General features: G+C 38.3%; 1 protein-coding gene across 5 annotated transcripts in view; it reads right to left on the bottom strand.

Annotated features, from left to right (window-relative positions):
• OPRM1 (opioid receptor mu 1) overlaps nucleotides 1-15,363 on the bottom strand; it is a 159,391-nt gene that overhangs the window by 118,143 nt on the left and 25,885 nt on the right. For 2 of the 5 annotated variants that reach the window (XM_029224172.1, XM_029224173.1), the window contains exons 2-3: nucleotides 7,896-8,248; nucleotides 6,468-6,988 (exon numbers count right to left, since the gene is read on the bottom strand). In XM_029224172.1, the coding sequence (XP_029080005.1) occupies nucleotides 6,468-6,988; nucleotides 7,896-8,248 (874 nt within the window). Of the gene's footprint in view, nucleotides 1-3,762; nucleotides 3,872-4,574; nucleotides 4,818-6,467; nucleotides 6,989-7,895; nucleotides 8,249-15,363 lie in introns of those variants that run through there. The other 3 variants (XM_029224171.1, XM_029224174.1, XM_029224170.1) reach the window with 3 other exon arrangements.

The following is a 15,363-nucleotide window of genomic DNA, read 5'->3' as shown; positions in this document are numbered from 1 at the left end:
GTCTGGGTTATAATATCAAATTCAACTGGGTTCATTCCTCAGCCACTGCTCTTTACCTATGACCTTAGGCAAGTTAATCCCTTAAACATTGGTTTCCTCAACTGCAGAGATAATCCACACCTCATATGATTAAATAAGATATACTGGATACAAACCAGTCAATAAATGTTATTACTAAAGTCTTTTTTTTACATAAACCTAAATTTATTCAATGCAAATATTGTAATTCCTTTTTTTAACCTTTTTTTATTGAAGTATAGTTAATTTACAATTTTGTGTTAGTTTTAAGTGTGCAGCAAAGTGATTCAGCTATATGTATATATATATTCTTTTTCAAATTCTTTTCCATTATAGGTTATTACAGGATATAGTTTCCTGTGCTATACAATAGGTCTTCTTGTTTACCTATTTTATGTATAGTAACGTGTGTATGTTAATCCCAAACTCCTAATTTATCTCCTCCCTCCCATTAAACCCTTTGGTAACCATAAGTTTGCTTTCTATGTCTGAGTCTGTTTCTGTTTTGGAAATAAGTTCATTTGTATCATATTTTTAGATTCCACACATAAGTGATATCACATGGTATTTGTCTTTCTCTTTCTGACTGACTTTACTTAGTATGGTAATCTCTAGGTCCATGCTGCAAATGGCGTTATTTCATTCTTTCTCTGGCTGAGTAATATTCCATAGTATGTATGTACCACATCTTCTTTATCCATTGCTCTGTCCATGGACATTTAGGTTACTTCCATGTCTTGGCTGTTGTAAATAGTGTTGCAGTGAACATTGGGGTGCACGTATCTTTTCGAATTAGAGTTTTGTCTGGATATATGCCCAGGAGTGGGATTGCAGGATCATATGGTAACTCTACTTTTAGTTTTTTAAGGAAACTCTATACTGTTCTCCATAGTGGCTGCACCATTTTACATTCCCACCAACAGTGCAGGAAGATTCCTTTTTTTCCACACCCTCTCCAGCATTTATTATTTGTAGACATTTTAATGATGGTCATCCTGGCTTGTATGAGATGATACCTCATTGTTGTTTTAATTTGCATTTCTCTAATAGTTAGTGATATTGAGCACCTTTCCATGTGCCTGTTGGCCATCTGTATGTCTTCTTTGGAGAAATGTCTATTTAGGTCTGTTATTACTAATAGTCAAATATTTTGTGGCAATAAACATATTTCCAAGTAAACAATATTTTCTCATCCCAGATTGTAGCCAATTTACAGAAACATATTAAGCTCTTCTGCTATATTTATGAAAGGGATAATTCATTTTAAACTTAGATATACTCTAGTGCTGCACATGCATAGAAGCACGCCTATATCATGCATGTGTATGCTCTCTCTCTCACACACACACACACTCTTAACTGGAACTGTTTTCTTTTTAAACCAAAGAATTGAAAGAATAGCCACTTTGGCTTCATTAACAAAATATGCATTAATGTGGTCAAACCTGGTAATTTTGTGAGCTATCCTCATTTGGGACTTTTGTCATGGAATTGAAGTGCTTTTCCTTCTCAAATTGGTTCTCCACAGATGTCTTGTAAAAAAGTCGAGAGCCAACTTTTGAGAGTGATTTGACAAATTAGGCTTCTGCTTTTAGTTTAGCTGGGGATAATATAGTTTTTTAGTTAACGCAAATGCAAAGCATCTCCTCATTTCTTGACCTGCTACTTTGATCAAAATGTCAAGAAGCTGCTTAAAAAATAGTAACCTAAGGGTTTAGGAATGGGCTTGCCATATTGATGTGGAGTTAGCAGGAGGTACCATAATGTTAGCTTTATCATTGTTATATTACTTTGTTCTATAAGACTCACTGATTGATATATTAGAAAGTTAAGGCTTTGCCACAAGATAACTACATTATTTTGCTAAACACAAGATTCATTTGGTGAAAAAAATTAGTATCAATCAGCTTGACCGAATGGGTTACTCAGGTTAGACAAAAGAGTAACTTTGGTAGTGTTTGGATGAAGTTACCTTTTAAATCAGCTTTCAGTTTAGTGTTTTGTTCAAAATTCAGATTATTGGACCCTACTTTGACTCAGTGAACCAGATTTCTTAGAGTTCCTCAAAAGTTACACTTTCTGGAGCTCACTGTAAAGCCTGAGATCCTCTGCCTGAGACCATATACTAATATTCGAGTGTAAAGTGGTATTTTGTGGGATAGCAGAGAAAAGTTTTGGATTAATATGAGAAGTCTAGATATTTGTCTGGGTTCTGCCTCTTACTGGTGGTTTGATCTTGTATAATCATTTAACCTCCCTGAACATTTTTTTTTCATGTTTACCCATTAGGGTTATTATAGGAAGCTGATGTGATAAAAGCACTTTTTAATCTTCATGCTATCATATAAGGGAAAGATAGCATTATTATTATGGTTATAGTTAATGCAAACTCTTTAAATAATAATCTAACTGACATAACAGAGTTTTCTTTTCCCATATAATGTTATACATTAAAAAATAATCTAGCTGTCAAAAGTAAAAATACATTAGAGAACATGATCAGGGTGGAAACCAAGCAGTGAAGGCAGGCCAGCATCTCAGGTCTGAGTTGGACCTGGACTGATTTGAGCAAATGATGGAAGTGTTTTGAAGCCAAATGGAATCCAATGAGGACAACAACAGGGTACAAAGAAATTAAATTGCATTGAGAGCAGATGGAAAATGAATGCCTTTGCCTAAGTCTACCTACCAAAAATCAAGAAGACATAAAGACAACAAGCTGAACATAAATCAGGCATGGAACACTACAGCTGGAGCAGTATGTTGGACCCTGGAATGCATAAGAGAATATGAGACCATCTTTTTTTTTTTTTCCACATTGAGCCAGGGTATGAGCTCTTTAGGGCACTGAGTCTGGTTCTTGACCTCCTTATCAATAACACTTATTAAAAATAAAATTAGAAGGCAAGCACCAATGTAAGAAAATTTTTGAAAAGTGTAACTTTGGATCAGAGGACTAAAGGCTGGAGAGAAAAAATGAAGAATCCCTCCTGTGAATATTATTTTTACTGAAAGGTAAGCCTGAAATAATGTCAGGGTATTACACAATCCTTTAGCTTGTCAATCAGTTGCAAGAAAGGGGTCATTCCTACCCCCTCCAGGTCTCCTGAAATATCAAAAGATATTTATTCAATCATTTATTTATTCAACAGATGTTTTTGGAGTACACTTTACTGTGCTAGGCAGATACTGGAGATACAAGAAGGAGCAAGACAGATATAATTTGTGCTCTCAGGGAGCTAAGGCTAACTTGTCCCATGCACCATGTGCCTACTGTAGATGGTTAGCAAAAGTGGCCACAATGACTTCCCTCCCTACATCCACACCCCTTTGCAATGTGACTGCAGCTCCATCAATAGGTGGAGTCTGTTTTCCCACCCTTTGAACCTAGAACCTGTGATGGCCATGAGAACAAGCCTGGGCTAACACGGATGATGGAAGATGAGGATCCATGAGGAGCTAGCCATTCTTGCTATGGCCACCTTAGATCAGCTGGCTGACAGCCGATAGAGCAGCTCACCAGAGTGAGCCCAGCTAAGACTGGAAGAACTGTCTAGCCCAGCCCAGCCCAGCCCAGCCCAAATTACTGATCTATAGAATTGTAAACTAAATAAATGGTTCCTTTCATCCATTAAATTTTGGAATGATTTGTTATGCAGCAAAAGCTGACCAAGTAGCCCTTAGCTATGTAAGTATGACTCAAAGTTTATCTTGGGCACATAATTTTCTTATATGATCAAATTACCTTGATAACTGCCAACTCTCCACTTGACTTTGCGTTGCATGGACATGATCTCAGTGTACAGTTTCAGAATACAGACACCCTGGGAAGGTTTGATATTGGATCTCTGATCTGCAGAATATGAAGTTGACTAATGTGCTTGACATGTGACACATACAGTACAACATGTTTCTTGGAGAAAATACAAATACATAGATAGGCAGGACATAAACATCTACAATGGTACAGATAGCAGTTAAACAGTTAATGCAAGTCCAATTAGCTTTGTTTCCTAACATGACGGTTCGTGACTTAAAAGAAAAAGAAAAAAAGAAAATAACACCTCCCTGTCAGATACTGAATTTGTAAACGAATCAATGACCTATAGACACAGCCGTAAAGTCTCCAATTTTTCCCCCAAATAATTTTATTATTTTGATATATTAGTGAAAAGATCACCAAAGACCCATGTATTGTTCCAGATGTCTGTGTGTAACTGCCTTGATTCTAATGATGACACCTCAGTGGAGATTAGTGAAAGGGATATTTGATTTATCTTAATTTCCAAATATGTCAGAGTGTCTTTTCCTCTTTTCCTGGCATCCACTCTTCTGTGTCCAGCTCTCCCAGTTGGGCGTTTTGGGAAAGCAGCCAATTCCAGGGCTAATGTGTTTCTGCTGTTATCTGACACTGATGCCGCTTCACAGAGGCAGCAATGAAGATAAGCCCCATTTGGATGTATTTTTAAAGCGAACCTTTTAGTTGCTTAGACCAGAGCTTCCCCAGTTAGCTTCCTTTCTCCTCTCTCTGGCTGTGCAAGAACCACACATGTGGCTGTGAAACTGCTGGATTTGGAGGGGAGTCAAGGGCAGTGTCGGGGCAGCTGAAGGACACTCATGCTGAACTCAGGAAAAACACTCCACCAGACAAGCTGGGAGCTGTACTTCCAGGAAAGCAAGGCAGGTGAAGGGTTCTGAGAGGATCAAATATGACAAGAGGCCTCGGCAGTGGTACAGGGTACAATACCAGCAGCCACTCCCCGAAGTGCCTGAAAGGAGAGGGAGGGTGTAAACAGGTGCTTAAGGAGAGAGAACGAATCCTTTACAATGGCCATCATTTTGCTCCAATGGTAAATATTTTAACCTTAGTTTAGGACTGAGGGTTTTAAGTTGCATTCTTTAACGTATTATCTTCAGGTTAGAGAAAAATCTATTTAAATTCCTACCCTCTTTAAGTTATTCACAAGATTTCCAGAATCACCGAGAAGGAGACCTGCTTAGTAAAAGGAGCAGGCTTAGAGGTCTTGATGTGAAAAAAAAAAAAATTAAAGAAGCAGAGTAGAAAAACTGTTCTTTCTGGCTTTTGTTTCTGAAATGGAATTAGAAGTGGGACATAATAAGTTAATAATTTCCCTTTGGTTGGAAATAGGCCTGCCATCATTACCTCATGCTCCCCAGGGCTTGCGAGTTCCTGGGTTCATTTTAACATTATTTAATATCAAGAGTATGAGGATTCATTCATGTCGCCATGGCAGATCCTTCTGGGCCATATTACATTGGTCCTGTGGTCAATTAGAAGGGGTGAGCCTGGGCTGGGTTGGGTGGCAGTAGTGGCCATCACAAGGGACAGCGAGGAGTGGGGAACAGGAAGCAGAGAGGAAGCAGCTGTATCCTAAGGGAACCAGGCTCTCTCTCTGGCTCCACGACTTGACTTCCTGTTGATTTTTAGGGAGCCATCTGTCCCCACTGTTCTGCTCCCTGACCCTAGAAACTTTACCTAAGATTCTGACATGAGGATTTACTTTCACAGGGAGTTTGAATTTGAGTTCTGTGTTATAAAATTACACAGGCTGTGATTTTTGGATGCTGGCACCACCATTCAGAAATTTACTTACTTAAGTTAATTTTAATAATTCAGTGACTGATTTACTTTACAGGCCAGACTCCAAAATTTCCAAACCAGTGGCTTAACAAGGCAATATTAACTTAGAGACAGATTTTTTTTTTCTCTTTCCTCCTTTTTGATTTCTCATGTGATTATTCTGTTGTGTGTAAACCTTGCATCTTCTGTGCAGGCTCCCATGTGTGCTCTTCTGTGCACAGGGCTATATCTTCCAATCACTCCTCATTATACTAACCTCAATTGGTATGATGACTGTTGCAAAACTAATTTAGTTCTAATAATTAAGTAATAAATTTGATGTTTTCTCTAGAGTTCAGGTATAAAAATTTATAAATCAGTGACTCAACAAAGTTAAGGACGGGCCATTGAATCCTCTTTTCTCCTTTGGTGTGACAGTGAGTTGCTGGGAACATCGTCACCCATCACTACAGTGGGCAAAGTGCTGACACTTTCTCTGTAACCATAGATCCAGAGCAGGACTGGCTTTTGAGAAGTGACAGGGACATTGGAGTGATATGCATGAAACACCTAACATTGGGGGGAATGAGAAGAATTCTAGATTAAGATTACTTCCACAATATGCTGAAGTCATTAATTTTGCATAGAAGCAAAGGCTGTGAAGGTAGTAGAGTTTTAGTAGATTTATGGATATCTGATGATATCTGATTGGAATGTCTCTATATCTGAATGCATAGGTACAAAATACATAGAGCGCAGCCTCAATCCCCTCAATCCTTTTCCAGTGGATTCAGATCTTGGCTTTTAAGAAGCTCTATAATTTTTCTGTCATCCCCAGGAGGTACACCCAATCCTAGAAGCTGCCTACCTGATGGTTAGTCCTATCCACTGTGTTGGCCGTGGAGGGGAGGTCTCTGGTGTTCTGACGCATTCTAGTGGAGTTTTGCTGCTCAATGGTGGAGGACGTTGGGATGCAGAACTCTCTGAAGCATCGTTTGAAGTTTTCATCCAGAAACGCATAAAGGACTGGGTTCAGGCAGCTGTTTGTGTAACCGAGAGCAATGCAGAAGTGCCATGAAACAGTCTGGAAAGTAGTTTCTGGGATTGTGATCAAGGCTTTGACGATGACGTAAATGTGAATGGGGGTCCAGCAGACAATGAACACAGCCACAACCACCAGCACCATCCTGGTGATTCTTCGCAGGTTCCGATCCTTTTCTTTGGAGCCAGAGAGCATGCGGACGCTCTTGAGGCGTAAGATCATCAGTCCGTAACACACCGTAATGACGAGGACAGGCATGATGAAAGCAAAGATGAAAACACAGATCTTCAGCAGGTTTTCCCAGTACCAGGTTGGGTGAGAAAATGTTAGAGTGCAATCTATGGAACCTAGAAGAAAAGAATGATAAGGAAGAATTAGCAGCAACTTTTAATGATGTCGTTAGGTGTTGCGTCTGCCATTTTGCTCTCTAATTTATCACCTTGACCTGGGTTAACTTCTGGCTATTACTACACAGGCCAGAAAAGGAAGATTTAAAGAAATCATGGAAGAAACTCAGTTCTCTTTTGATTTTCAGGGAGAGTTATTTTTTCCAGATACGTCATTTAGGTTCTCCACTTTGATGACGTTAAACTTTCATTCAGTCAACAATTATGAATCTCTCACCGTGAGCTAGATCCTCTATGGGGTCTAGGCCGATAGAAAAATATAATCACTGTCCAGATTCTATAGGGGTTTCCAGCTAATGGATGTCTTCACTCCATTTTCTGGGGGTTTTTTGGCCACCCATGTGGCTTGCGAGATCTTAGTTCCCCAACCCGGCCACCACCGCAGTGAAAGTGCTGAGTCCTAACCACTGGACCACCAGGGGATTCCCTTAACTCCACTTTTTGATGGGTGATTTATCATTCTGAAATGAAGTCTAAAAAGATAAATTTGTCACATAGGCAGCCACTTGAGATTTTAAAACAAGCCTCCACTTAATGTTCTTTGGGTTTAAGCTCTAATTACTCTTGAAAGAGCCGTGTTCTTATTTTCCCGTCATTTTGGTGAAGTAAGTGCAGAGAAATCAGGAACCAATAGATTATGGTTTATCTTCTCTTTCAAATGTTTACTGGACTTAAAATTATAGGGGAAAATTCCTATTTCAAAATATTCAAAACTATTTTGCTAAAAAGAATCATTAAAATTACAGTTTGTCTACAGCATGGGACCACTCCATAACTTCTACTTGGCTTATGACTTCACTAACATATCTGTATTCTCTCTACCCCTCAGGCCTGCAGCCATACTCACCTTGCCGGTACTTTGTTGTCGCCATGAACATCACAGGCAGACCAATGGCTGAAGAGAGGGTCCAGTTGCAGATGTTGACGATCTTGGCATTGCGGGGGGTGCGGAAATCCAGGGCCTTGACGGGATGGCAGACTGCGATGTAGCGATCAATGCTCATGGTGCAGAGGGTGAATATGCTGGTGAACATATTATAGTAATCTATGGAGATCACGATCTTGCAGAGGATGGTTCCAAATGGCCATGTTCCCATTAGGTAATTGACACTCTGGAAGGGCAGGGTACTGGTTGCTAGGGCATCTGCCAGAGCAAGGTTGAAAATATAGATGTTGGTGGCAGTCTTCATTTTGGTGTATCTAAGAGATGAAGGAAGAGCAGTGGCACCGCCAGAAAAAAATAAAACCATCAGGGTGAAATGTAGTTAAGCTTTCAATTAAAAAGCAAAAACTAAAAAACAAAAAAACAGGACAAAACAAACCCCCCAAAAACCAAAGCAAAAACAATTGCAAGGATTAGTGGGAAGCGTTTGAGATTAGATACAGAGGAACCCTTTCACAGTAGTAGATTGGCCATTTAGAACCATGTGCCTATGGGCTATACATATAACTTCTCTACCTATCAGTTTCATTGTCTGAAAAAACGTTATAATAACAGCTGCCATACTGATTTATTGGTTTATTTGCTCTTTTAAAAAATGTGCCGGACACTGTGATAGGTGTAATAGACACAGGGAGCGCTCAGTCAAGTATCCAGACATGGGGTAATAATACATTTTAATTCTAAATATATGAGAAAAATTTCAGCTATATAGTTAAAATTATGGAACGATGTAATCGTGCAAGAGTGTATGTATATGTAGGTGTATACACATACACATGAACACACACACAAATATACAGGCTATTATGGAGTCATAGAGATGAGGGAAAGGGAATAGTAGGGTTATCATAAGGAAAGAAGGAATGCATCTTGAGAGTGTACATGCGCAAGTTTAATCTTACAGTTGGTAGGAGTAGGTCATTCAAGACAGAGAGAAAGCTTGAGCAAAGGCATAGAGGTGAAATGGCATGATGTGTATGTTTGGCACTGAAAGAGTAAAGATGCCAGCAGGAATGACAATGAATCTGATAGGGGAGGAATATAGAGGCCAGTTCATAGAGGGACTTGTATACCATGGTAAGAAGATTAGACTTTATCCACTTTGTGATGGGGAAGCTAAGGTTGTTTGTCTTGTTTTTATTATTTAATAACTTTATGGAGGCATATAATAAAAGTATACAATTTGATGTTTTGCTATATGTACACACTTCCGAACCCATCACCATAACCAAGAGCAGGGATTGGCTTGCACACTCAATTAGACTGCACCTGATTTTGTAAACAGTTCTATTGGTACACACTCACACCCATTTAATTACTTCTTATCTATAACTGTTTTGATGATGTAATGGCAGAGTTGAGTAAGAGACTATATGGTTTGCAAAGCCTAAAATATTTACTATCTGGCCCTTTACAGCAAAAAATGCCAACTCTTGATCAAGATGATGAACATGTCAATCACTCCCCCCTCAGTGCTTCCTTGTGCAGCTCTCTAATCCTTCCATCTTGCCCCTCCCTGCCTTGACCCCCACTCCCACTGTTCTATAGGCAATTACTGATCTTGATCTCCCTTCCGTCATTATAGATTAGTTTGCATTTTCTAGACTTTTTATGTAAATAGAATCACCCAATATGTACTCGTTTTTTGTCTAGCTTCTTTCACTCAGCACAATTATTTTGAAATTTATTCACATTGTTGCATGCATCAACGATTCATTCTTTTTTATTGTCCAGTGGTATTCCATTGTATGGATATGCCATAACTTGTCTATCCACTCACCTATTAATGGGAATTGGGTGGCATCCACTCTTTAGATATTACTAATTAGCTGTTATGAACAGTTTTGTACAAGTGTTTGCATGGACTTATGTTTTTCTGTCTCTGGGTTAAGTATTTAGGAGTGTTATGTGTCCTCAAAGCCGCAGAAATTAGAACTACCAAGTAGAAGACAAACAGGTACGGCGAGACACTAATGAATTATATCTGATGGTGGAAGAATATCTTGCAAATATATTGTCAAATTGTCAAATATATTTGACACTCCATGTCTATCTGCTCTGCTGTTGGTAACGGGACCTCAATTTCACTCTAAGGAGCCACTCATTTCCCATTCTCAGTCCATGTGCTTTGCGATGGGCTCCATTGCTAGTCCAAGGCATGAAGATTTAAAGTGAATGCCCAGCAATCGTCTCATGTTTCAACTAGAGCCAGTGAGATTTGGGGGGGACTTCTGGGGAAAGAGTATATTAGTTTTAAATAATTAAACCTGAGAGGATGCAAGGCATGTAGTTGTTGGAAGAGCCTGTCTGAAAATGGATTTAACCCATAGCATGTGGATCTGAGAGAGAAACCCATACCTAAAGCCTGCATGATGTAAAGGCACACTCGACACTTCCCAGCCAGCAGACCTTACATTTCACATCTTATCTTTAGCAGAATGTTTTATGTCAAATAATCAGGTTCTTTACTGTCAGTTTATGCCTCATCATACTTTTAACATTTTCTTCAGGCTCATCTTAGCACCAGGTACTTATGGATGTATGATTGTTCCATTAAAAAAAAATCCTTTCCTCCCCCAGAATGAGATGTTTGTGAAGCAAAATTAGGTTAGGTTTCCACATCACAAAAGGAAAAGTGAATATTTATCTATAAAAGCTATGTCAATTGGCATTTTACAGGAATAATGCTGTTTTCCTCCATTTATCCAAAGAGTTTTCCTCTAAAGATAGCCAGTATTCATATCCCAATTACTTACCCTCTGAATCACAGCACCATATAAAAGAGGGTTCAGCAGTTTCCAAAATATGTGGAGGAGAATAATTATACAAGACTAAAGGTTTGGGAATTCCACTTGCCTCTGGCATATCTCCAAAGCCTTCCATCTGAAGGGATAGTCTGACCAGAAAAGGGGTCATGCTGTCCAGCAAACATGGGCTTTTCATTCTGTTCTGTTCTGATGTGGTGGGATGAACATTGCTCCAGGAAAGTTACAGGAACAATCAAAGTCACACTATAAGTTATAGGAGTATACGAACCAGAGTTAGCAAGCATGCCGAAGAGGTGAGCCGGAGGAAGGATTACCTTTGGGCTCAGTTTACCTGGGTGGGTCTGAGTAGAACTCCTGGATGTCAACACACAATCCTTTTTCCATCTTTTGTATCTATGAGTTCTTACTGTGTCATAGATGAGTTTAGTGGCAAAGTGGGCAAAACAAACTGGGAGGGATAGGTGACACGTTCTCAGAGTGTCTCACCTGTACTACAGGACCTTTTTGACATTGACTATTCCTGCTATGCTCACTGAATTAGATCTTTTCCTCTAGGCGGTGAGCCAAGCTATTTTTTCCTTTCTAGTTAGCCCACTGAAATTTTCCTAGTATGTATTTAAAAAAATTTGTTCTAAATGCCCGAGTGGTTTATTTGCTATATGAATCCAAATGAATTACAATGCAGCTATTAAAAAAAAAATTCTTCTCAGGACCTTCAATGCTTGACCCGTTAGAGTGATTTTATGAAGCCTCCAGGTGCTGTGTTGGGGAAGAGGCATTATAAGCCCATTTCATTGGCAGCTCACCTATTCTCCTGTGTTCCATACATACCTTTGGTTTGTAAGTACCCTTCCTTTTTTGTGGTTATAATTCCTATTTATCTTCAGATGCATTCTTTATTCCATTTCTCCAAATATTACCACTTACCAAAACATCATTGATTTTTGACCCACTTGTGCTAAATGAAGCCAAACTGAATAAATTACTCTTGTATACCAATGGGATGGGCTTTGTAAACCTTTTGTTGTTGTTGTTCTATTTTGTTTTTGAGTTAATTCGTGAATTGTGATGACCCTATCTCTGTCCAGAAAAAAAAAACAGACCAAGGATGCTTGAAAAGAGGAAGAACGTATTCCAGAATCCAGCTTGTCAGTTTTGTACCCCATCATGTGCTTCACATGGCTCTCTACCTATTTTAGGAGTTCACAATAGAACCAGCTGGGATGTACAGAAGATTTTCACCTCTTTTTGGGCTGATTTCCTGCCCTTTGATGTTTTACCAAATGGAGGTTTTTTTTTTATTTCTAATATCAGTGAAGAGGAAAGATGTCTAACTCAGTAAGGATTCAATGAACCCCTTTTATATGTTCAGCATTGTGCTTGGAAAGATACCTTTTTCACATCTGTCATGACTTTTATATCCACTTACCCTCATATAGAGAAATTCACATTTTTAATGGAGAAAAAACCTCCTTAGAGTGTTGTCTTTTAATACTCATGATTAATTGGATAAATCCAATGAAATAAAGGCACTTGTCCTACATTTCAGTTATTATTTAGATGAAGAAAATGGTCACATTAGTACCTACCTGAATCTCTCCTTTATTATCCATTCCATTCTGTTGTCTCAGGCAAACATACGTGTGTGTGTGTGTGTGTGTGTGTGTGTGTGTGTGAAAGAGAGAGAGAGAGAGGTTGAAAACAACCAAAACCTATGATACATTCTCATTAGGTATTAACAGAGAAAGAGACCATATATTAGTTTATTATTCTCTGTTATCTTCTCAACTAGCTTAGTGGAGGGAACAGGGGATTTCTCACTTTGCTATAAAATATTCTAAAACATTTTACTTACATTTATTTTAAAGTGGTTTCTGTGGTCAGTGACCAAATTTCCAATGAGTTTATACTAGCAAAAGAGAAAGTAGTATTCTGAGATCTCTGAGCCCTGCAGACAGAAAAGTGATTATTGTTTACTAATTTGTCTCAGAAGAGAAGACAGAGAGAGGTTTACAGGAAATTAAACAGAGAGGCACCTCCTTCCAGAGGTCAATTACCTCTTTCTGTCTCTGTGCCACCGGAGTGTAACAACCATCAGAGTCTTTTTCATTGAGTGGTACTCTTTTTTTTTCATCCATACTGCCTTTTTGTTGTTGTTGTTTTTCTCTATATTCCTACTTTCCTCCTACTCCATGCCCCATTAATGAAAATTCATGAAAAAAATAGCCTTCGGATGGAACAAGGACAAAAATCTGCTTTCTTCAAGCAGTGGATGAACTTTATAAACAGAAAATGCAAAACGAGTAACCGATCATATTTTTATTTTCGCATTTGGTGCTAGAAAAAATCAGAATAAAATGTGTGGCTCCTTTTAATAATTGCATAGAATTCTAATGGCACTAGAATCTAATATACTTCTATTGTACTGAGCATCCTGTGAACCTCATCATTTGATTCTCTTTTGGCTTCCAATTTGTCTATTTTCTTCTTTATTTTTCTTATTTTGCTGCATGCATTTTTGTAAGGCTCTTTAAATCCTCTTGTTAGAATTGGGAACTGAGGTGGAGGATGGGGAAAGAACAGGCCCACACATCAATGGAGAGGGAAGGAAATGAAAAGAGAGACTCTTCCATTATGGCCAAGAGACTTCGCTTGACCATTTTTTGCATTACACCTTTCGGAAGTGCTTGTTTTCTGCTTTATTTGATTTCTGAGAATTTTATATACTTCAGGATATTTATTTCATCAGAAGTTTATATGAAAAAAATAATGTTTTTTCCTTGATTCCTGTATTCTGTGATAAATAAAATTTACCTATTATAGAAACATATTACCATGCTAAATCCTCTGATGTACGTAAACCATTATAATTTGGTGAAATATTCTTATCTGTGACTTTAGATTTTTGTTTCCTGAAATATAGATTTTTATCTCTTTAGACCAAATTGCTTCAAAAACAGCATCAGAATATCTGTCTCAGCCTTTTGCTTCTTAGATAACAATGTTTTATTTGTATTCTAAAGGCCTGGTTGTTAAAATTTAGAAATACTTTAGGGACTTCCCTGGTGATGCAGTGGTTAAGAAGTTGCCTGCCAATGCAGGGGACACAGATTTGATCCCTGGTCCGGGAAGGTCCCATATGCCTTGGAGCAACTAAGCCCGCAAGCCACAGCTACTGAGCCTGTGCACCACAACTACTGAACCCACGTGCTGCAACTACTGAAGCCCGCACGCCTAGAGCCTGTGATCCGCAACAAGAGAAGCCAATGCAATGAGAAGCCCACGCACTGCAACAAAGAGTAGCCTCAGCTTGCTGCACTAGAGAAAGACTGTGAGCAGCAATGAAGACATAACACAGCCAAAAGAAAAAAAAGAAATACTTTAGCTTCCAAACTTGGGAGTTCTAAGAGAAAAGGAAATTCCTTTTATTTTAGGATCTGAAAGTTCTGAATGTAAAAAATAATCAAAGGTGAATTACCACTAACATCAAATAATAATATATCCCTAGGCATTTCTTTAATATTGAAGGGACAAAAGAGAAAACTTCAAAATATAATAAAACAATTCTACCAATGTCAATATTAGAAAATTGCTTTTTGAAGAAGCTCAAGTGTATGCTGTAGATTATAAATTTTTAGAGAGAGTAGACTATGAGTAGAATTATTATCTACTGCACTTAGTGCAACAAATTTAAGATTTCATCTATAGTTTTGGTGATGATGTTGTGCATATAATCACTCAATACAAGTATAATATGAAAGATAGCATGAACAGAAAAGTTAAAAAGCTATAATTAAATTATCCGTTCAAAACAAAATCCAGCACAAGATGGTCACCAGTAAATGAAATTGAATACAGGAAGAAGGGTTTGGATTATAATTATTTTTCTTTATGATAACATGAAACAACCTTTTTTTTTTAAGGAACCCGTGGCTTTTGAAGTAAACAGAGAATATTCCTTTTTGCCTTGTCATTTTGTTGTCAAATTAAAAAGAACTTTGGTCATAGAAGGTCATGGAATGATGAGGAGTAAGATCTGAAAGGGGTTTTCAAGACCACACAGTCTGATCACCTTTTTTTATGGTGGAAGAAACTAAGCACAGAGAGACGTACAAATGTTTGAGACCTTTTCCCCCCATTTCCCTAAGCTTCATTTAAAACAGAAATGTACCTTCTGTGCTGTAACTGCATTCTGGGCCATGTGTATTTCTAGATGTTCATTGCTGATATACTCAACCCACCGTGTAGCTAAAGCAAGGTAGGCATGCAAAGCTTCTTAATCTTCTTTTCAAAGATGCCCATGCTGGGAATATCTTGGGAATTTTGAGATATTTTCTCATTATATCGAATGTTGTAACAGAATCATATTTTTTAAAGGAGAATTGAGTTTGCTCCATTTCCTTTGCTTTACTCTTTCACAATCCATGATTTAAGCCTATCATTTCTATGTAGTTGACACACAACCTCTCTCTCAAATTCCATGACTACCTTTCCAACTCTCTTTGGGACATCTGTAATCTGCTATTGACTTCTCAAATGCAATACTTGTCAAAGTGTGCTTATTCTTTCTTACCCACCACCACCAACACTACCATCACCATCAT

Source organism: Monodon monoceros, unplaced genomic scaffold (assembly GCF_005190385.1).
Source record: "Monodon monoceros isolate NGI ecotype Baffin Bay Population unplaced genomic scaffold, NGI_Narwhal_1 Super_Scaffold_15, whole genome shotgun sequence".
Lineage (NCBI taxonomy): Eukaryota > Metazoa > Chordata > Mammalia > Artiodactyla > Monodontidae > Monodon > Monodon monoceros.
Note: the sequence above shows the minus strand (reverse complement) of the source record. Positions and strands in the feature narration are given on the sequence as shown.